Source organism: Trichosurus vulpecula, chromosome 3, assembly GCF_011100635.1.
Source record: "Trichosurus vulpecula isolate mTriVul1 chromosome 3, mTriVul1.pri, whole genome shotgun sequence".
In the NCBI taxonomy this organism is placed as follows: Eukaryota; Metazoa; Chordata; class Mammalia; order Diprotodontia; family Phalangeridae; genus Trichosurus; species Trichosurus vulpecula.
The window spans coordinates 244563740-244586035 of NC_050575.1; the positions used below are offsets into that span (position 1 = coordinate 244563740).

At 35.7% G+C, this 22296-nt stretch overlaps 1 protein-coding gene across 1 annotated transcript in view; it reads right to left on the minus strand.

The window, feature by feature from the left end:
• The window catches only part of SNTG2 (syntrophin gamma 2), a 698484-nt gene that overhangs the window by 40132 nt on the left and 636056 nt on the right, over positions 1-22296 (minus strand). The window contains exon 16 of the mRNA XM_036750363.1: positions 12683-12793. Within this exon, the coding sequence (XP_036606258.1) occupies positions 12683-12793 (111 nt within the window). The remainder of the gene's footprint in view (positions 1-12682; positions 12794-22296) is intronic.

Consider the following 22296-nt stretch of genomic DNA (forward strand, 5'->3'; position numbering starts at 1 on the left):
CCATCAGTTCATAAAATAGATGTTTCATTTAATTAGCAATAAGATTTTTCTCAAGCTCAAAAAATGCCTGATAATCTCAAGCATAGAAATAATAATTTTAATTTTTTAGAAAAATCTGAGTAATGATAAGGAAGAAATCTGTCACAAAACTCATGTGATTTGCTTAAAAGGAAGAACTGAAGGCATACTCAGGTTCTCACAGAATCATATGTAAAATCAGTAAAAAGCAATGAAAAATCAGTGAGAAAAGACAGCTGACAATCAAGGGAAAAGACAAGCATTTTAAATGGCCAACTAAAGATCTCTAAAAGAACAAAATATTCTGGAAACCTTCGAAGTAGGGGAAAACAGACTCATATTCTTCAACAGCTACTGAGTATAGCCAACTGGAGGTTAAGTATGGAAATTTATGTATAGGATCTTGACCTTGAATAGTTAAACTGTTCTTTATACACTACTTATGGAGGAAAGAAAGCATGGCTATATCTTAGAAATAGATTCTTCAAGAATTTTTTTAAATCTTTCATGCTTAAAACAATAAGCATCATTTTTTGAAAGTTCTTTTTTTGGTGGAATTCTTTATTTACTTTGCCTGCTTGTGAAATTTGGTAGATCTGTGCCTTCATAGGTATGGATACTCCCATCAATGATATGATGCAAAATGAAATCTCTCCATAATTTTTTTCAATCCTGAGGATTCCTGTGTCCACGGATCCTCTAGCTACTGGAGCCATTCCTCTACCACTCCCCCCTCTAATTTTCAGTGTACCAATGTAAGAATCAGGTTGTACATCTGTTGTTCTCTTCTGTTTTTATTATATGACTGACTTACCTCATAGCTGTCATCAACATTGTCTTTTATGCCACTTCTCACTTAAAAGTTGTCATGTGTCACCTGCTATTGTTTGCTTATGCCTGCCATAGACCTTTCTATTCTTTTGTGGGTTGTTTGTAACTTTGATTCCTCTGAGACCATGGTGTTGTGTTTCACAGCCAAACAGAGCTGTCAGGAGAACACTGACTGGTGTTGAAGTCATGGCTTTTGGGGGAGGAATGTATAATTAAGAATCATCCCCAAACTGCACAATTACTAAACAATGACTCCATTTCTCTATTCTGTATACAATTTTGAGTCCAACTCATCACCCACCTATAGTGCTTATGCAAGACAAATGCTAAATACAAAAACTACTTTGATATCCATCTAACTGCATGAAATAGCTAAGTGACATTTAAAATAATACATTTTTTTTTTCTCATGTGGTTGGCTAGACCAATTTCTTTCACATTGATGTGGGTTTGACTTAGAAGGCTTTGACATGCTTAAAGGTTTACTATGCTATTAGACAAAGCTGACTATGAGTAATAGTTAGAGGGTATACTGAGGACAAAAACTACAAAGGAAAAGGACTTAAGTTCTTATATCACTTGAAAAAATCTGGGTAAACATAAGGAAGAAACAGGTCACAAAACTCATGTGATTTGCTTAAAAGGAAGAACTGAAGGTATACTCATGTTCTCACAGAATCATATATAAAATTAGGATAAAAAGCAATGAAAAATCAGTGACAAAAGATACCTGACAATCAAGGGACTGGAAGAAAAAAATCTTAGGAGGTATATCATAGCTATGTTCGAATACTTAAAGAGTTGTCTTATAGAGGAGGAGTTAAGACTTACTCTGGTTGGGGCCAATGAGAATGATGAACAATGGGTGAAAGAAAGTTGCAGAGGTCAGTTTAGGCCTGAAGTCAGAAAAGTCAGGAAAAATTTCCTAATAATTAGTTGCCAAAATATGGAATGGGCTGTCTCAGGAGCTAATAGGTTCCCACTCATTAGAAGTCTTCAAGTAGAGCCTGAATGATAACTTCTCTGGAATGTTGTAGTGGGCAGAGATAATCTTTTGGAGAGACTTAACATCAATAGAGTACCAATCTGTTGTTTTTTTTTTTTTGAGGGGGTTGAAAGGAAACCTTTTGTGGAACATTTCTTGAAGATACTGAAAGAATGGTGTAGTGTATATTGAACCTTAAAATTACTTTTTTTCTCTATGAAATTTGCAGAGACAGTATGGCTCATAATTAGTATGCTATATGTAAAATTTTAAGGTTTTTTAAACTTTTATTATATGTATATATTTAAATTTACTTTTAATTTTCAACATTCACTTCTGTAAGATTTTGAGTCCTAAATTTTTTCCTCCTTCCTCTCCTCCCTCCTCCCCAAGATGAATTGCAATCTGATGTAGGCTTAACATACAATTTTAAATTTTGATACTGCCACCAAGAATGTAGGAAAAAAGTCTGTAAGACGAGTAAAATATGCATATCCATTTCCATCCTATAACTCAGAAACATGTAAAAAATTAAATTCAAAATTTCCAAAGTATCTCTATCTTTTCAATAAGGATCAAATATGGAAAATTTGAGCCAATAAGGAGAATTCCCTCCCCCCTCAGAAAGTCATAAGTAACTAAAAGCTTATAATGGAAGGACTTTAGCTACGCTTAAAGACGGCATCCTATCTCATGAACAAAATAATTTGGTAGTATGCATGCTGATATAGTGGTGACTGCCAAAACAAACTCCCTTGACTTGGGTTGAGTCAATAATATCAGAATAACTATTAAATACAGTAGGTCTTGGGAAATTCCTTTAGAATGATACAAAAAAAGGGTTCTATGATTTTTTTTTCAAAATCAACCTCTCAAAGTGAAACAGTATGTTGCTGTCATCTTAAATTTAAGCTGATATCATTCAACATTGTTGGTGCTCAGCCATATTGTTTCTATTTCCCCCATGACATCCACTGGCTTACAACATAAAATATCCCTTGCAATGTCTCAATCTTTTCATTTATTAGATGGAACAAGTCTTCCTTTTAACTTGAAGGAAAGTTGTCAACCACTGCCACTGTAAAATTTAGGGAAAGGCAAGAAAAGCTCTTTTAAAATCTCTTTGTTAATGAGGTGGTTCAAGATTTAAGTCCTTGGGACATAATGATAAATAAATATTTTATTATCATAGTGCCAACATCTTTGGCTCTTTTGAATGCAACTGTAAGGTCACTATGTCTAATATTTATGCTGTATAATATACTTTGAGGAGGTGAACAAAAAATGGAATATCCCCCTGTTAAATCACTGTAAAAAAGGAATAATAAACCCTACTTTTATTTCTATTGTTTTCCCTGTGTTCCCAAGGAATTGTGATGGTCTATGTTGAATCAAAGAATAAACATTATTGTAAAGGAAACATCACAGAAAAGCATCAACATAGATCTATATCTATATTTATCTATCTATACATATACATACACACACATATATGTGATGTATAAATGTGCAAAGCCCATATACATTTTTTGGATGGGCTGTTCATCTAACTATATGCCATAACTAAGTGATTGCATACACACACTCACACTGTATATATGCATACACGCTTAGCATAGTGCCTGGCACATAGTAGGTACTTAAAATGTTTATTGAATTGATGTGTTTATTGAATTAATATATAACTAAATGTATAATTTATATAAATATGATACATAGCTAAACATAATGTATACATAAAGTGCTGAGTTAAATGAATATCTTTTCATTAGTTAAATTACTCAGGATATAAAATGGCCACTGAGAAGAGATGAGAAACAGAACTAAAAATCATCAATCAAACAAATATACCTTTCTCCAAGTCCTTGGTGTTTGCTAGCTCACCAATCAGCATTTTTATCTTACAGAATAAAACATTTCCCAGTGGGTAACTTGCCAGTGCAAACATTTTGCACTTGGTCCAAACCTTCCCCTAAACCTCTATACAAATTGAACTCAAGACAGCACATTGAATTCTAAATTGTTAAGGTGGTGGATTTCTTTAGCCAGGCCTGACAGAAATGGAACAGATCTTAAATGACAGTTTCTAAATGCTCCATTTACATTAATATACCTCATAAATCTGCATTTGACTTCCTGCAAATACTCAGGGAAAACACAATTAACTGACAGGCTTACATGCTTGTTTGTGGCTTATATGTTAATAGTTTTGAGTTTATGGAACTGGATCATATGGATTATTAGAACTCAGGAAGAATTTAGATGCCATCTAGAGCAACTCCGTCATTTGAAACATGAGGAAACTGAAATTTAGACAAGACAAAGAAACTTGTTCAAGGTCCGCCGGAGAGTCAGTGGCAGAGCTAAAACTAGAACCTATGTTTGTGTTTCCTGTTTATGTTTCCTAACACTGACTTCTTTATTGACTAACACTATTTTCTGGTTGTATACTGGAAATTTCAGGAGACAGTATTCAATCTCTATGCCATACGCCATTGCTGCAGGACCATAGGATCACAGATGTTGTGCCAAAAGGGTCTTCAGAGGTCATCTAGTTGAACCCCCTCATTTTACTAATGAGGCAAATAAGGCAAGTAAGTTAAGTGACTTGCCTAAAGTCACACATCACAGGAGAGATTTGAACTTGTCACATTCCTGAGTCAGTGTATTTTCTCCTATAATGGTAACTCTAGTTCTCTTTATAAAACAAGAGGGAAGGGAATGGGATAATTTCATAACATAGAGAAGTTCATCCCAGTATGGATCTTATTAGTTCTATAGAATTAAAAATGATATATCAAGTTGATAATTCAGTCACAAAATGGCCTGATTTTATATATATATGTATATATATATATATATATATATATATATATATATATATATATATATATATATATATACAGTGAAGAGGTTCTTTAACTTTTAACCTCATTCATTCATTTATTTAATAATGCATTCATTCATTATCACAAAATTTTAAAATTATATGGGGCATTAGCAGTCATCTAATCTAACCCATATAGTCAAGGAATCCTCTCTAAAAAAACCTGACAAATTTCAGCCAACCTTTACTTGAAGACTTCCAAAGATAAGGAACCACCATCTTTTAGGGCTGCTCAATCCACTTTTGAACAGCTTTAATTATTAAAAAGTTTTTCCTGACATCAATCTTTGTTTTTTTGAATTCCATACTTTATTATTTAGTATTTTTTTTTTAGTTTTCAGCATTGGTTTCCACAAGATTTTGAGTTACAAATTTGCTCCCCACTTCTACCCTTCCCCCCACTCCAAGATGGCATATATTCTGATTGCCCTGTTCTCTAGTCAGCCCTCCCTTCTGTCACCCTACTCCGCTCCCTCCCCCATCCCTTTTCCCCTTACTTTCTTGTAGGGCAAGATAGATTTCTTTGTGCCTGTATATCTTATTTCCCAGTTGCATGCAAAACCACCTTGTTTTTTGAGCATCTGCTTTTAAAACTTTGAGTTCCAAATTCTCTCCCCTCTTCCCTCCTCACCCACCCTCCTTGAGAAGGCAAGCTATTCAACATAGGCTACACATATATCCTTATGAAAAACATTTTCATAAATATTCATGTTGTGAAAGACTAGCTATATTTCCCTCCTTCCTATCCTGTCCTCCTTTATTCAATTTTCTCCCTTGAACTTTTCCCTTTTCAAAAGTGTTTGCTTTTGATTACTTCTCCCCCATCTGCCCTCTCTTCTATCCTCCCCCCTTTTATCCCCTTCCCCCTACTTTCACGTGGAGTGAGATACCCAATTGAGTGTGTATGTTATTCCCTCCTCAGGTCAAATCCAATGACAGCAAAATTCACTCATTCCCCCTCACCTGCCTCCTCTTCCCTTCCAATGAACTGCTTTTTCTTGCCACTTTTATGTGAGATAATTTCCCCCATTCTATCTTTCCCTTTCTCAATATATTCCTTTCTCATCCCTTACTTTCATTTTATTTTTTAGATATCATCCATTCATATTCAACTCACCCTGTGTCTTCTGTCTATATATATGTATATTTGCTTCAATTACCCTAATACTGAGAAAGGTCTCATGAATTACACACATCATCTTTCCATGTAGGAATGTAAGAAAACAGTTCCACTTTAGTAAATCCCTTATGATTTTTCTTTCTTGTTTACCTTTTCATGCTTCTCTTGATTCTTGTGTTTGAAAGTCAGATTTTCTATTCAGCTCTGGTCTTTTCACTGAGAAAAGCTTGAAAGTCCTCTATTTTATTGAAAATCCATATTTTGCCTTGGAGCATGATACTCAGTTTTGCTGGGTAGGTGATTCTTGGTTTTAATCCTAGTTCCTTTGACTTCTGGAATATCATATTCCAAGCCCTTCGATTCCTTAATGTGGAAGCTGCTAGATCTTGTGCTACTGACATCAATCTTAAAGTGACATCTTTGTAACTTTAACCTTTATTAATGTAAATTGAGGCTGCTAGGTGCTGCAATGGATGGAGAGTCCAACATGCAGTCAGGAAGACCTGCTGGTTCTTTATAATCATCCCTGTCCTAATTCATTAAAACATATTGATTAAACACCTACTATGTTCAGGGTTCTTTGCTAAGTATTGGAGCTATGAGGATAGATAAGGCATTGGGTCCAAACTTAAGAAGTCTATAAACTAATGGGAAGGAGACATATACCAAAGTAATTGTGATATAAGGGAAAACGAGGTAAGTGCGAAAGAGGTCCAGATAGAGCACTGTGAAAAATTAAAGGAAAGAAATATCACTTTTGCCTGTAGATGAAAGGAGAGAGAAGGCTTCGTGGAGCAGCAGTACATGAGTTGGGTTTAGTGTTCATTGTCAGAGGTAATGTTCAGAGTGAGGTGGGCCCATTCCAGGTCCAGGGAAGGGATGATAAAAAACAGAGATGGAGCTGGGGGTGCCAGGTCAATAAGAATATTCTAGTTTGACTGGAATATAAAACACATCATAGGGAGTAGTATAAGGCTCATCTAGGTGGGAGCTAGATTATGGAGGCCCCAAATTCTAAATTCAGGGCTTTATGTTCTATTTGGGAGCAAATGGGGAGCCACTGAAGCTTTTATATTAGAAGAATAGCCTTATCAGAGTGGTGAAACATGAAAAAGATGACAGACACATGCAAGAGAAATGAGAGAAGTGAAAGACCAAGTAAGATGTGATTAGTATAGGCTCCTGTAAGAAGATGTAGACATGTTTACTTGAAGGAATATTCCATCTTATTATTCATTGGCCATAAAAATGAGAATGCTGAGAACACACTAGATAAAAGACTCTATAGGAGAAATCATCCACCTCTGAAAAGTAACTAAATATGCTTTTTTTTAATGCCCTTGGTTTTATTCACCCTGGATAGATTATTCACTTAGTTACATTTCAAGGGGAATTAAGAACTTTCACTTAGTGAGACACAAGGCATATTGAAAGTATACTGCCAAATTCTGTAAATTGACTTGTTTAAAGCATCAAGTGAAGCATCTCCAAGATATCAGACTAAAGCAGCAAAAATTAATTCCTCCAATTGATAGACTTCATTGGGTTACCAAAATATCTGGTTCTTAGGAAACAATGCTTCTTTTAACTAAGTCAAAAATCAAATAGCTCATACCTGATTCATAGCAGTTACTAATAAATATTCAGTAAGTTGGGGGAAGGAAAGTTTTCATTCAATGAAAAAATAAAATCAAAGCAGAAATGATTGTTCTTCTAAATTTTGCCATCCGTTAGCATAATAATAAACACCTACTAGCACCATGACCTATGTGCATGTGTGTGTGTGCATTTGCAGGAGAGAGAGAGGGAAGGGGAGAGGGAGAGGGAGAGGGAGAGAGAGAGACAGAGAGAGAGAGAAAGAGAGAGAGAGAGAGAGAGAGAGAGGGAAAGAGAGAGAGAGAGGGAGAGAGAGACAGAGACAGAGATAGAGACAGAGAGAGACAGAGACAGAGAGAGAGACAGAGAGAAATAGAGTGACACAGACAGAGAGATAGATACACACACACACAGAGAAAGACAAAGACACACACAGACATAGAGACAGACATAGACAGACACAGATACAGAGACAGATACACACATACAGAGAAAGAGATAGACAAGGAGACAGAGAGAAACAGAAGCAGAGACAGAGACACAGAAATAGACATTACAGAATCCTAGGCTGGCGTTGGCATAAGGTGGTCCTTTTTATCATCCTGTAAAGCTGGTTATCTTTGAAGAAAAGTGAGCCAGGAGAGATTTTATCATGGCAGAGCAGTATGGCTGAAGTGTTCTGATGTTCCTGGGTGGCCTCTGCTATATTGTATGTGTACTCAGGGGTAGGGCAGAGTGTCAGGTGCCTGACTATGTTGCTAGAAGTCTTTGACATTGAAGACAATGAAACATTTGTAGTCATGGATATATCACAAAAGTATATTTGAACCATCTGCTTAGCCTCTTGGGTAAGCCTGTGTAAAGGTCATGGAAATCTGATACCCACTCCTATATAGTCAACAGCATTTTATTGTATTTCAATTCTTATAAGCTAAGTATTGTCTATAGAGAATCTGGGGTGGGTTCAAGTTTTGGATAGGAAAATCTGAGCTGATAGCATGTGCTAATCTTTTGCTCAATGTACAAATTACATATTAGAATCATAGGACCAGACTTATACAGGGCCTTGGAAATAATAAAATAAAAATCTTTCACTTTACAAAGGAGGAAATTGAGGCTCAGAAAGGTCAAATGACTTACCTAAGGTTACAAAAGTAATAAGTAATAGGGTTAGGATTTGAAGCTAAGTACTTAGAGTCCAATTTTTTACACAATGAAGTATGGTTATGCTACAACAGAGAGGATTTTTAGCAGTATTCATTCATTCAAGCTCTATGTGCCATTTGCTGAGCTGTTTTGGTAAGGGAAGCTGCTAACCAGGTATTCAATACAATGATGCAATCACAGGTCTGATTAAAAAAAGAAAAGCAATTAGGAAGCTCTCTGAATTTTTTCCCTTGAAGTAGTCCTATATTTCTTCAAGGCCTTTGCATCCTTCAAACATTCTAAAAATTGCTATCAGTAAAGAAAGTCATGAAAGATCTTTCATGACTGTCCTGGTGTCCTAAGAAAACTAGAATCAATTTCTCAGTTGAAATTAGAAATTACTCAGTTGGGTTGACTGCCATTGACTGAAGCTAGTTCCATGGAAATGTTTTAAATGGTTCAGTGTTCTATACAACCAGTCCTTTGGTTGTACAGATACAGCCATAAAGCTGCCACAGAAACAAAACCAAAGGCTTCATGTCCACTTTTTATAAGGAAGGCTGCCTTCTTGCACTGTTGATAATCTCCATTTGATAAGCTTTTGAGAAGATTCAAGTAAGCCATGTTTTGTTTTAACATCTTTAAGTACAGACCAAAGACCAAATTATCACAGAAATAGATTTTTTTGATGGAAAGGAGTGTGTCAAGGATAAGAGGCCCCATTTCATAAATTTCTTTTTATTTCTTTACCCCTTTACTTCTTAGTTTGTACTACCTGCTTTAAGGAACATTCTGTGTCCCTTCAGTCATGTACACAGGGGATCTGAAATTTTCTGTTTGATGACATTTTGTCTTGGTTGTTCCTCCCTCTCTGCACCATCTGGCTCCTTGACAATCTTCGTTGCAGCAGAACAGCTTCACTGCTATCAATAATAAATGCTGTGGGTCCCAGGGCTCTTTGCTGATGAAGCTCAGCACGGAGGCTTCAGCTTCAGAAACATGCCAAATTACTTCTACTCTTTCAAGTCTTCCATCAGTTTTTAATCTACTCTTGCAACCGAGTTCAGCTTTCAACCACCTATATTCAAAGTCTCGTACTAATCTTTTTCTTCCATGGTAAAGAAATTATTTTTCCATAGAATTTATCATCACAGAACCTGAGCAAGAGAAAACTTCATGCAATAATCTCACTTAACTCCATTAATTACTGTACATTGAACTGGTGTTGGCTTTTGCAGGCTAACCTATCTTTTGTGGTATATGTAAATACAAGAGTATCAGACATTTGTGCATTTAAACCAGCCACAAAAGTGAAGCTAATTATTTTTAAAACGATATGGAGGGTCCACTTTTCCTTTCAAAAACATTGAGGCATTTTTAGGAGAGGTATTGGGTGTTCCTTTTAGCAACATTCTGATACACAACTTTCCCCTTCCTAAGAAGTGTGCTCCTATTATTATTGTTATTGTTGTTGTTGCCTTGTTCCAGTCATGTCCAATGCTTCATCACCCCCTTTTTGGGGTTTTCTTGGCAAAGATATTGGAGTCGTTTGCCATTTCCTTCTCCAGTTCATTTTACAGATGAAGAAATTAAAACGCAGTTAAGTGACTTGCCCAGAATCACAAAGCTAGCAAGTGTCTGAGGCCATATTTGAACTCAGTTCTTCCTGACTCGAGGCTGGGCATTATATTCACTATGCCAGCTAGACGTCCTCTAAAAAATTTAGCCCTGCTAGTCTATCCTTGACTTACCTAAAATCATACTTTATAAAGAGCTTTAAATTTGCAAAACATAATTTCAATTCTTCCTTACAACAACCCAATGAAGCATTGCAAGGAATATTATTTGAATTTTATGAATGAAGAAACTAAGGCCCAGAGATAACAAAGTAGATTGAACATAGTCATCTTGGTGGTAAGTGTAAGAGTCAGGATTCAAGCTCAGGTGTCTCTTGATACCAAATGTGGCATAAGCAATATCTGAATCCTTATCACAATGTAAATTAAGTTAGTATTTCCTTAAAAAGGCATTGAGACATAAGTTGAGACTTGGTTGACTCAGGGGATTAACGTTTTGATGTTACTTCCTCAACTACTAAGTACAAACCTGCAACAAGGAATTCCATGGACACTCTGATGATCGGCAAGTAGATCATAATGGGCAAATCAGGCAAGAGAGCTTGACTCAGCTAAATTAACTCAAGATATCCTCAATGCCTATACTTATCGAATACCCTTCTCCAGCTATGATTAAGTACTCATTTATTTTTAAAAGATTCTATGCTATATATTCGGAGGTCACTAACAATCACCTAAAGTGACAGATCTTCATTAATATTAATGCTTAGCTTACAGACCCTGAAGCCCATTATCCTCTAACACCCAAGATTCCACAAATCACTAGGTAGACTTATAGTGGAAAAATGTACTTTAGAAATTTTTTCAATCACAGAGATTGAAATAAAAAGGAACTGGGGCGGGGGGCGGTCTTTCTCAATGAATAAAAAAAAATCCAAATAACCAATATTCTAGTTAATTGAGGTTTAAAGAAAACAATTTTACATCCAGACTACTAAAAACCCCACATCATTTTCATGTGACATGCCAAATTCTCTTATTTGTTATATAAAAATTCATTTCCATTGATCTCCCTGCTACCTATTACACTTACATTCTAGAAATTATCATGAAAAGCAGTGTATCTGTTCATTTCACTTATTAATTATTCTTTCTAACTGAAAAAAATAATGGACTGTAAAACTTGAGTTTGTAATGGTGCCTCCTGGCATAGATTAAATTTAAAAATAATATTCAGGTACGACCAACTCAGTTATCAACTCGTTTGTAATTTAATTTTTGAAGAATTTATTGCACTTTATTTCTTACGTTGTCTCCTTTCTGCCAATAAGAAATTCTAGGTCACATTTCTGCTCCACCCCCAACAAAACACCCTAGTAACTAGGAATGCTAACTAATGCTAATTTAAGAAAAATACAACTTGAAAGGAAAGTCTGATGATTTAAAAATAATGTTTTCAAGTCAAATGCATAAATTTTGGATTTATAAAAATTGTCTTTGTCATCATTCCTTCTACTACCCCAAGTAACTGAGACTAGGATGAATATTTAAAAGATAGAATCTGCTAACATACTGAAAGAGATAAACGCTATTAAAGTATATTCCCATAGGCCAGATACTTCCAGTATTGAAAGTTACTCTCTACAACAATAGACATTGCTGGAAAATGCACTTGCCACCTTAGACTACTAGAGTATCTTATCAAAGATATGAAAGATAAATCGCAACCTTGAGGCCTTGAAATAGCAAAGGCACCTTTAACAAGCTTTCAAATAGCATTTTATATTTTTAGAGAACTGGAGCCGACATGCAAACAGGAAAGACACGAGATGTTTTTGTAGTTTGAGAAGCAGGACCTTCCAGAATGCTGCTGGTCATTAGGTGATTCATAATAATCCCTATGTCTCAACCCAGTCTAACATTTTAAAAATGATGTCCAATGTATTTCTCATTTCTTTGGTTAATTTCACGGATATGCATAAATAAAGATGCAAAGTCCAACCAAGCAGGGATCCCAATATTTTTTGGTGCTTCATTTTATAGCTTTTTTTTTGTACTACTCTGATGTTATTCCTTATTTTCATCCCTAATCTACATCAAAACTGAAACCGTTTAGAATAAATTTGTCATATAACAGGACATTTTGTTGTCCAGATCTTGACAAAAATGATTTTTAATCAGCATGTATTAAGAGCCACAGCCATCCATTTCTACATAAAATTTCTCTATTACATTTCTACTTGTCTTATATTTTAAAAATACTACAATTAGAAGTTACCTGAAAATTCCAAAGAAAGCTGACCATCTTGGGTCATGAAACTGATGTGTAATTGAACAAAATTTAGATGAGTAAAACAATCATTCATTAAAAATTGATTGTGTCCTTTGTGATTTGGTTAATGAATTTTAGGGAAAGTCCTGGTGCATGGATTTATTTTATAACGCATAGAACAGACATCTCTATGTCAATGAAATTAGAAATTTTGTGGTATTGGTCGGGAGAGACAGGCTATATTCCCTACCTTCATTTCAATTTGTTTGGTGTCTAGATTCTGAAATAGCAGCTTTACTCGAGTTTTTCCATCATCTGAGGATCCCTTAAGTTGAGAGAATTTAAACCTCCAGAGAACATTCTGTAAAGGAATGACATTAATTAGTAATTTGTCATTGAAATTTACTGTCATTTTTCAAAACAATGTAAATAAGTAGAACATGCTATTTAAAGATAAATTCAAGGTTTTTTCCACAGAGATTTACCATGCTGTAACCATAACATTGATATAATATTTTACATTTATAAAATATTTTATACACAGCATACTTATAAAAATTTCATTTCTTTCCCACCACACACCCATGAGGCAAAAAACAAGTATGTTTGAGTCCACAGTTTTCTCTCCTCTGATTATAACCTCTCTCTCTATTCTCCCTTTTCCTCCCTCCCTCCCTTCTTCCCTCTTTTTCTGTCTCTCTGTCTCTGTCTTCCTCTCCCCTTCCCTTCCCCTCCTCTTCCCTGTCTCACTCATTGGGTCCTATTTTCTATTTCAGGAAAATGTCACTTATTTGCCTGCAAAAATTTCTCACCTAACACTCTGTTATTGCTCCAGTATAGAAGACATGGTCTAGTGGAGGGCAAATAGAATGAAAAAGTTTAATCCTGACTGACACCAACTCCATCAGTGGCCTTGGGCAAATCATTTAACCTTAGTTTCCCCCAGACTAGGTTGACAAATTTAGATAATACTGCTTCTTTGCAGTGTTGAAAAAATAACTGAACATTTACCAAAGTACTTAAAGATGAGACACATACTATAAATGCTTACTCCTTTTTTTAAAGACATAGAAAATAAAAACTTAATGATTATATATTTGATAAAAGATAGCCTTAATTATAGTTTTTAAAAATTATAATAAGTACCCCCCCAACTGCTGAAAAGTCCAGTACAAAATAGCTGCATTTTTATACCAAGTTACAATTGTTTTTTAATATTGACTTTATTTTTAGATATCTTTCATGTCTTTCCCTTAGTGTCAATATTTTGTAGGCATGGGAAGGCAATGCAGGTGGTGGATTGGGCATTTTAATTTGTCTTGGCACCTTTTGACCTATTTTTAAATAAATCCTTATTTATTGTTATTATTATTTTAACATTCTAAATGGTATTAAGGACTTTGTAAATGTGCTTTATATGGAAGTTAAAGAATACAGGTTTCATGTAAATCACTTAAAATTAAAACTCTACTTGTAAAAAAAAAGAAGAACCTTTAAAAATACAAATCTCAGAGTATTGGAAGGATGACTTCTAAGTCTCCTTCTAGCTCTAAATGTCTATGATTCTATATTATGAATAATAATAAACTCATACCATATAGTTCTTTAAGGTATACAAATTTATTGTTTCAATATGCTTAGGTATCACAAGTGATTTTATCCCCATTTTACAGATGACTTGGCCAAGGTCATACAAACTACTTTAGGGATCTATTAAAGTTCATGTAAATGAGCTCAGCTTTTAGGAGCAACCCCATTAGGAATACTTTCTTATACAATTATGCACTCAATTTTAGAAAGCATTAATCCAATCTCTTGACAGAATCTTCTTTGCTTACTAAAGCATGAAAACTTTAGTCCCCAGGGGAAGACTTAAACATACACTTTAGAGACTTAAAAATGAGCATGAAGTGCAAAATGATCGTTTCTTTTCTAGTGTGAGCATGGGCTAGTAAGCTTGCTTTCCACTGATGATTTGTAATATGGATGACTACAGATATCTAATAAGCTCCCTTTTGCATATTCCAGCAATCCTACATCATAAGATCATAAGAAGTCTGGTGATTTCTGATGAATTTTCCAATTGGCTCACTAAATCAATACTACAATATTAATGCAACCCACAGATCTTTACACTTCAGTGATGCTTGGTTTAACTTTGATTGTTAAAAGAGGGTTGACTGAGAGGGGTTCAAAGATAGCACCCCTTTTAAAGATACCATTTAAAAGGTTGCGAACATAAGAGTGGGTATGTGTGCTTGGATGTTAATTAGCAAAAAATAATATAAGCAACTGACAATAACTGTAAATAAATATAATTGCTTAAACAATGTAATTAATAGATAGGATGATCTAGTATTGGCATCTTTGGAGACACATGTCATTTTAACACAGATGTAATCATACTCCTGCCAGGTAACACAAAGCAAAAAGGTCTGTTTATACAAGTGATGCTATGTGCATCATTACAGTTCAAAGAAATGGAGAATAGCCACTGAGAATAATGACTGGTAATTTTCAGGTCAAGCAGGGAGTGTATTATATGATTCAGGAAGACAATAAAATATGGTCTTACTGAAATACACTTGTACAAGCTGGCTGCCCAGATTGTAATTGCACACTAACTATATTGGTAAATTCATGATCTGAGTGATGAGAAATGACTTGGTTAGCTTTATGGAAATGCGTGTTCAGGTGGGGCATACTGACAATTTACTCACCAATAAGCAAGGGAAAAGAAATGTTTCCTTTCTAAAAATTCTCACTCTTGAATTGTCCTTTGCTAGGGATGGACCTTGATGAAAGAGACCCCCTTTCAATTCTACAGAAACACTAAATAAGATAGTTGTGCTTCGATTTATGAATGCCACCCAAAGTCATAGAAATAGAACTGGATTTGGACTTAGAATTGGAACCAAAAGATCTAACTCCATATTTTGGCTCCACCATTTCCTAGACACAAACAACAGTTAATTAATTACAACAGCCATAAATCCAGAATGTCACCAAAAAACCACATTTTATCATGTTTATAATAATTTGGGGCAGCTGGGTGGCACAATGGACCACTGGGCCTGGAGTCAGAAAGATTTGAATTCAAGTATGGCTTGAAATGCTAACTAGTTGTATAACCTTGGATAAATCATTTAACCTTTATTTGATTCAGTTTCCTCATCTGTAAAATGGGCATAACAACCTTGCAGAATTATTATAAGGATCAAATGGGATAGTATTTGTTTTTAAAAAAGCACTTAGCATAGTGACGAACATTTCTGTTGCTATTTAAACATTATATAAATGTTGTTGTTGTTGTTATTATTATTATTATTACTGTTACAACTGCTACTACTCCTATGATGACAACTATAAGTCCTACTACTGTTTAGTGATCAGACTTCTGGAAATGGGCCTCTTTGCCCTCTAGGCTATTCCTGCTATAATTTGCATGCAGCCTATTGCCAAGGCCCTAGTGATTGTAAATTCTCTGACGTTGCCTTCAAGAGTACAGGATAATGATAATAATAATTATAATAATATTTACATAGTATTTTATGGTTTGCAAAGCTCTTTACACTGTTATCTTTATGGCATGATGAGATATTGGGTTAAACTTTTAATAGAAGGTCATTATTATAATTAATGAAAAAACTGTATCAGTGAATGTGTAATGAATGTCTAGACATTTTAAAAGAAATGGATTTAAAGGATGAAATATTATAGAAATATAAAACAAAATTATATCAATATTGCAAAATGTAACTGGTGAATGTTTGGACACTAAAAATTTGGAAATATGGCTATGGATATTAATATAAAATTTAGGAGGTTTTAAATACACACATGTAAAATATTCATTTTATGTATATAACAAAAACATTATATAATTGGGAGGGCAGCTAGGTAGCACAGTGGATAGGGTGCTGGGCCTGGAATTAGGAAGACTCATCTTTATGAGTTCATATCTAGGCTCAGACATTTCCTAGCTGCGTGACCCTGGGCAAATCACTTAACCCTGTTTGCCTCACTATCCTCAACTATAAAATGAGCTGGAGAAGGAAATGGCAAACCACCTCAGTATCTTCGCCAAGAAAACCCCGATGCTGTCATAGAGAGTCAGACACAACTGAAGTGACTGAACAACAATATATTATTTTAATATATATGTGTTAAGGTACACTAAAAAGGTTATTGTCTTTTCAGGGCATCTATCCAGGACAAGTGTGTGTAACTTGTGATTTTGAGGCCATATATGGCCCTCTACATCCTCAAGTGCAGCCTTTGACTGAATCCAAACTTCATAGAATGAAATTTCCCACCCCTGATTTAGGAGATCCTCCTAAGATGTGCTAAATCTAAATATTATTATCCATTCCTCGGGTTTCATATGGGGCAATGGTACTGCCAACAATAGAGCAAGCATTACTAGATTATTGCAAAAAGAAAGTGTGAAAGAGAGATTATTTAGCCCTAGGCAAGAAGTTGAAGGCCTTAGGGGTACTTTGTATACTCTCCTTTGATACATAGAATTCAGTCCTCTACTTCTTTCTGTCCACTTAGAAATCCTAGCTTCCTTCAAACCATAGCTTAAGCACTCTTTCCTATATGAGGCCTTTCCTGAGATATTCCTAGCCACCAGTCCCTCCTCCCAAAAATCACCTCGAATTTATTTTGTATATATTACGTAGTTGCTTCTCCTGATCAAATTTGCCTACTTGAAGGCAAAGACTGCTTTATCTTTGTCTTTTTAAATGTAACACTTAGCATAATTCCTGATACATACTAGACCCCTAACAAACCCTTGTTGATTCACCGATTACAAAGACATGAGAATGGGATTTAGATTTGTGCACTATGGTTTCAAGTATAGAAATTACAGTTGTATTGGCTAGAGCACCTAAGAGGAGTCTTGTAAATGTCATCAAGAAGGCTTAAATTTGAAAACAACGGAAGAAAAAAATAGCCCATACAGATCTCCCAAAAGGTGAAAAGTAAAAGATAAAGCAAGAGGAGAAAAAGGAGGAGAGGAAGAAGAAGAAGAAGGAGAAAGAAGAAGAAGAAGAAGAAGAAGAAGAAGAAGAAGAAGAAGAAGAAGAAGAAGAAGAAGAAGAAGAAGAAGAAGAAGAAGAAGAAGGAGAAGAAGAAGGAGAAGAAGAAGGAGAAGGAGAAGGAGAAGGAGAAGGAGAAGGAGAAGGAGAAGGAGAAGGAGAAGGAGAAGGAGAAGGAGAAGGAGAAGGAGAAGGAGAAGGAGAAGGAGAAGGAGAAGGAGAAGAAGAAGGAGAGGAGGAGGAGAGGGAGGAGGAGGAGTAAAGACATTCATAAAAGTTCACAGATAGAATCTCAGAATTGGATGGCTCTTCAGGGATTATCTAGGCCAACTTATAGACCCCCAAAGAATATACTCTACAAGTAGCCCCTTTTCAAAGAACTTGACAGGAGTAGTTGTTGTTGTGTTTGTCCTTTGTTTTCGAAGAGGACCATGGCATCAGGAAAATTATGACATGACTTGGAGTTGACTTTGATTTGAGTGAGATAGGGCTGTGCAAGGTCACCAGCCTCACTTTCTCCTCCACAAGCCATCTGGGTCCAGTGGCCTTATATTCAACAGGATGACTGGAGATGGCCCAGGATGCATTGGGAGACCCTGGCACTTTTAGGCTAAGGTCTTTTTAGGTTTTCACTTTGAGTGAGGTACTGCTCATTCAGTGAATAGGCCTCTTTAAGAAGTTAATCAAGGGATGGTCCCTTTAACCAAAACTAAAAGAAAATCAAATTGAGAGGGGAAGATCCTCAGGGCTCCTGGCCAAAAGAGAAACAGTCCTCCCCTCCCCTCCCCTATTCCCTCTCCCCTCCCCTCTCCTCTCCTCTCCTCTCCTCTCCTCTCCTCTCCTCTCCTCTCCTCTCCTGGCTCTGCCCAAAGAAAGGTACATTTTGATGGCTGAAGGCTGCCTCCTTAACTTCGGGTTTACTGGATAGATTTCTTTCTCAAAACCCAAGCCTTAAACCCAATTCAGTCTGGAGCTCTTAGATTGTCAATGGATCCCTGCCCTCCTAGCACAGAGTGAATATAAATACTAAATAGGAAGTGTTTCTCTTTTGGCAGTAGTAAAACATTCAGCAACATACAAGAGAAGTTGGTTTTTGACCAAAACCCCAGGTCAGAAAGCCCAATATATAATTCTACAGTGTTAGGGAGATATTAAACTCACTGCAAAAACATAGATACAATGGTGAAAACTTTATGAAATACAAACATCTCCCCAAGTCAAGAAAAGAACAACTGATATGGCTGAACAAACAAGTTAGCCATGTTTCTGGGGGATTTAAGTAGTTAAGAATTATTTTACTTCCAGAAATTTTAGCGTGAAACAGATTATAAACTTGGTGCTGCCTTTCAGGAAGGAGGAAAGAGGGAATTCCTTTCTCCTACCTCTCCCATCAGCTACGTAGCTTTGAAAGGGGAGCTTCAAGGAACCAAACCCTTGGCAGTAGAGTGGAGAGTCAAGGTAGAAAAACGGAATCTGGAAACCCAGCAACCTACCCAACAGAGACACTGCAAGGGTTACTACATGTGAATTCAATGAAGCAAGACCCTGCAACACCACAAAGTGTAAGCTATCTTTGCTATTTATAACTTCATATGTCATTACCTTATTCTTCATCACCACAGTACTCTAAGTTTGAGCCCACTCTTCCCATGGGTATTATGGATATTTGTAGATGAGTTCACTCTAGGTTTGAAGGGAGAATATTTTGCAGCTACTGTTTTTACTATGCCATCTTACTGAATGCTTTTGCTAAGAGACAATTGTGTCTGCTGGCTATCTGTTAAGAGGAAATACTCTGTAGCTCATGAGCTGTAATGTTAGAAGTGAAGATCTATAGTGTTACTTATAAAACTCAGAAATATTTGTCATACTCATGACAGGCTCATGCTCATGCAACTCATGAGTGGGAAGGGGAGCTCATGACAGGGGGCAGCACCAATTATTTTGGATTCCCTTAAAAATACTCAACAAAGAACAACTTTCACATTCTTGAAGATGAAAGGGATGATCTTCATCAATACAATACCCTGGGTAGTATTAAATTACACAATGAGTAATTGTGTTCTCTTCTTTCTATACATGTCAGATACTATCAGATATTTCCATCATGCCTTCCAAATAGTCAGCCTGCCTCTACTTTACTACCTCTAACAAAGCGAAAGATACCTCAAAAGACTACCTATTCTGTTCTTGAACAATTTTAATTATTGGGAATTTCTTATGTAGAGTTAGTCCTAAATGCCTCTTTTTTGTGTTGTAGGCAATGCTGAATAAACATAAGTTGTCTATAGGGTCAGTCTAAAATGGTATACCTCTAGAGAGGCCTCCAGAATTTTGAAGGGCAGATGGAGAACTAGAGAGACAGTGGTTGAGAATTTAAGCTAAAAGAAATAAGAAGCCACATCAACTGGAAGAGAAGACACCAAAGGAAGAAAGACTGAAGAGTTAGAGGATCACTGCAGGCATGAAGGTAGACTTCTCAAATAAGAGATAATGACAAAGTGAAATATACACATGCATGAGCACATATATACATATGTGTGTATACATACAGGCATATACATATACAATATACATACACATACACACACATTCCCAAAAACACCCACACACACCCCTGTACAGAATTTTTTTGATATTTGAAATGATTTCCATACTTTGTTCAACAGATTGGTAAATAGGATGTTAAGCAGCATAGAGATATTTACTATTGCTTACAATGAATCCGGGGCAAACTAGATGTCACAGTGGATAGAGTATTAGGCTTGGAATCAGGGAGACTCATCTTCATGAGTTCAGTTCCAGCTTCAGACACTGACTCTGAGCACATTTCCTTCAACTATAAGGAAATGGCAAACCATTTCTTCGCCAAAAATACCCCAAAATGGGATCATGGACAGTCAGACACAACTGAAATGTCTGAACAACAAGACCCTGAACATATTTCGCTATTTGGCCAAGTGTGGAGGATGATCTTGAACATGTTAGGTGGATGTTAGGTTCATTCCATTCAACTGGTTTTATACTGAAGCATTGTAAATGCCAATTTGGTCTTCTAGAGGTGAAACACCTGAGATAGAAAATAAGTTATGGGCACATAAATCCCCTATTGGATGATAAACAAGGGATTGGGGATTAAAAAGTGCCTGCAAATAAAATAAATGGATCAGTTTATGAAAGCAGATTTATTATACTCTTTAAGTCTATAGATAGATGATTATTTGATTTTGCTCTTAAAGATAATCTTAGAAGGTTACATGGAGGAATGTTAAAAAGTTTTATAAAGTTGTAACAGGTTTAGATTCTTTCAATTTTTAAGGTCCTAGATTTTTCAAATTCCTTCCCGTTCAAAGTCAAATTTTCTTCCATTTTGTTACAAAATTCTAACAATCCAAAGCAGACAGTAGATCTAGAAGGGGAATTAGACAATATCTAATCTTACTCTCTCACTTTTAAAAAAAATAAATGAGGAAACTGAGGCTCAGGGAGGGATTACACAAAAAAAGGAAAAAAAAACAGCCAAAGTTTCAAATACACATGCATGCACGTGCGTGCACACACACAGACACACACACACACACACACACATACGTATATCTGAGTCCATAATTAATGCTCTTACCATTACACCATGCTGCCCTTTGCCTTCCAAGGTTATATTTGTCCATCAGTTGTGATAAACTTGGGTCTCACGTTTATGGGTAAAATTACTGAGGATTATCAGAACTTTATCTATTTTGTAAAGATCATCCAGAATATTAACAACCTACAGTAGAAATTGTTCTGGAATGTTTAGGACTTCTTACTGATAGGCATGGAAAATGGAACTCTGTACAGCTCATTGACTAATGTAAAGGAAGTAGATGATCTGTTCTTCAAAGATGAGTCTCAAGAGATGTGGGGAAAGAGATCTTGTTATCAATGTTTAAAAACTGATTGTATTGGTTACTTAATATTCAGAAGAGAATGTTTTTAAAGAACTGAATTTGAATAAGTGCCTGCAAAAGCTAAACAGATTGACAGTTTTCATGCTCCTTCAGATTTGCTAATCCAGTTATCCAGTACTAAAGTATTGCAAAAATGCAGACTAGAGCAATAGGTCAGTGAGATCATATCAGGTGATTACGCACATTACAATAAGTATGATATTGATATGTGATAGTAGCATGCTACCAAAGGTCAAGTTCTTATTGGGAGGCACCTTGAAAATGATCTAGTCCAACTCTCTCTCTTTTTTTTTATAAATGAGGAAACTGAGGCTCAGGGAGGGTGAAGTCACTTGCCTGAGATAATAGAGGTAGTAAGTAGCAGAGCTAGGGTTTGAAACCAGGTCTTCTGATTTCATATGCAAAATTCCATCTGCCACAGCACACTACTTATATCAAGTAAGTTTTCCATTTGCTCTTAAAAACAGGGGTTCATAGATAGGTAAATTGATAGGTATATGGACATCTGTTCAATCGATCAATAAACCTTTATTAAGCACCTATTATGCTCCAGGCATTGTGTCAAATGCTAGGAATACAAAAAAAAAAGCAAAAGACAATCCCTGACAATCCCTCAAGAAGCTTACAATTTAACTCATGAAATTACAATCTAAGGGTTGTTAAACAAATGTTAAATTTAAGGGGATGAAGATATAGGTCCCAAAGATCAATTTGGCTTAGTATGTCAACAAGAAACTGACTCATTCCTTACATCAACCATATTGAATAGAAAATGTTATTTTTCTTTTCTAATACTTGGGATTCTCAGGCAGTAAGCCTAAAAAGGAATGTATTTTCTTTCAAAGTGTGTTCATTGAATGTTAATGGGGACA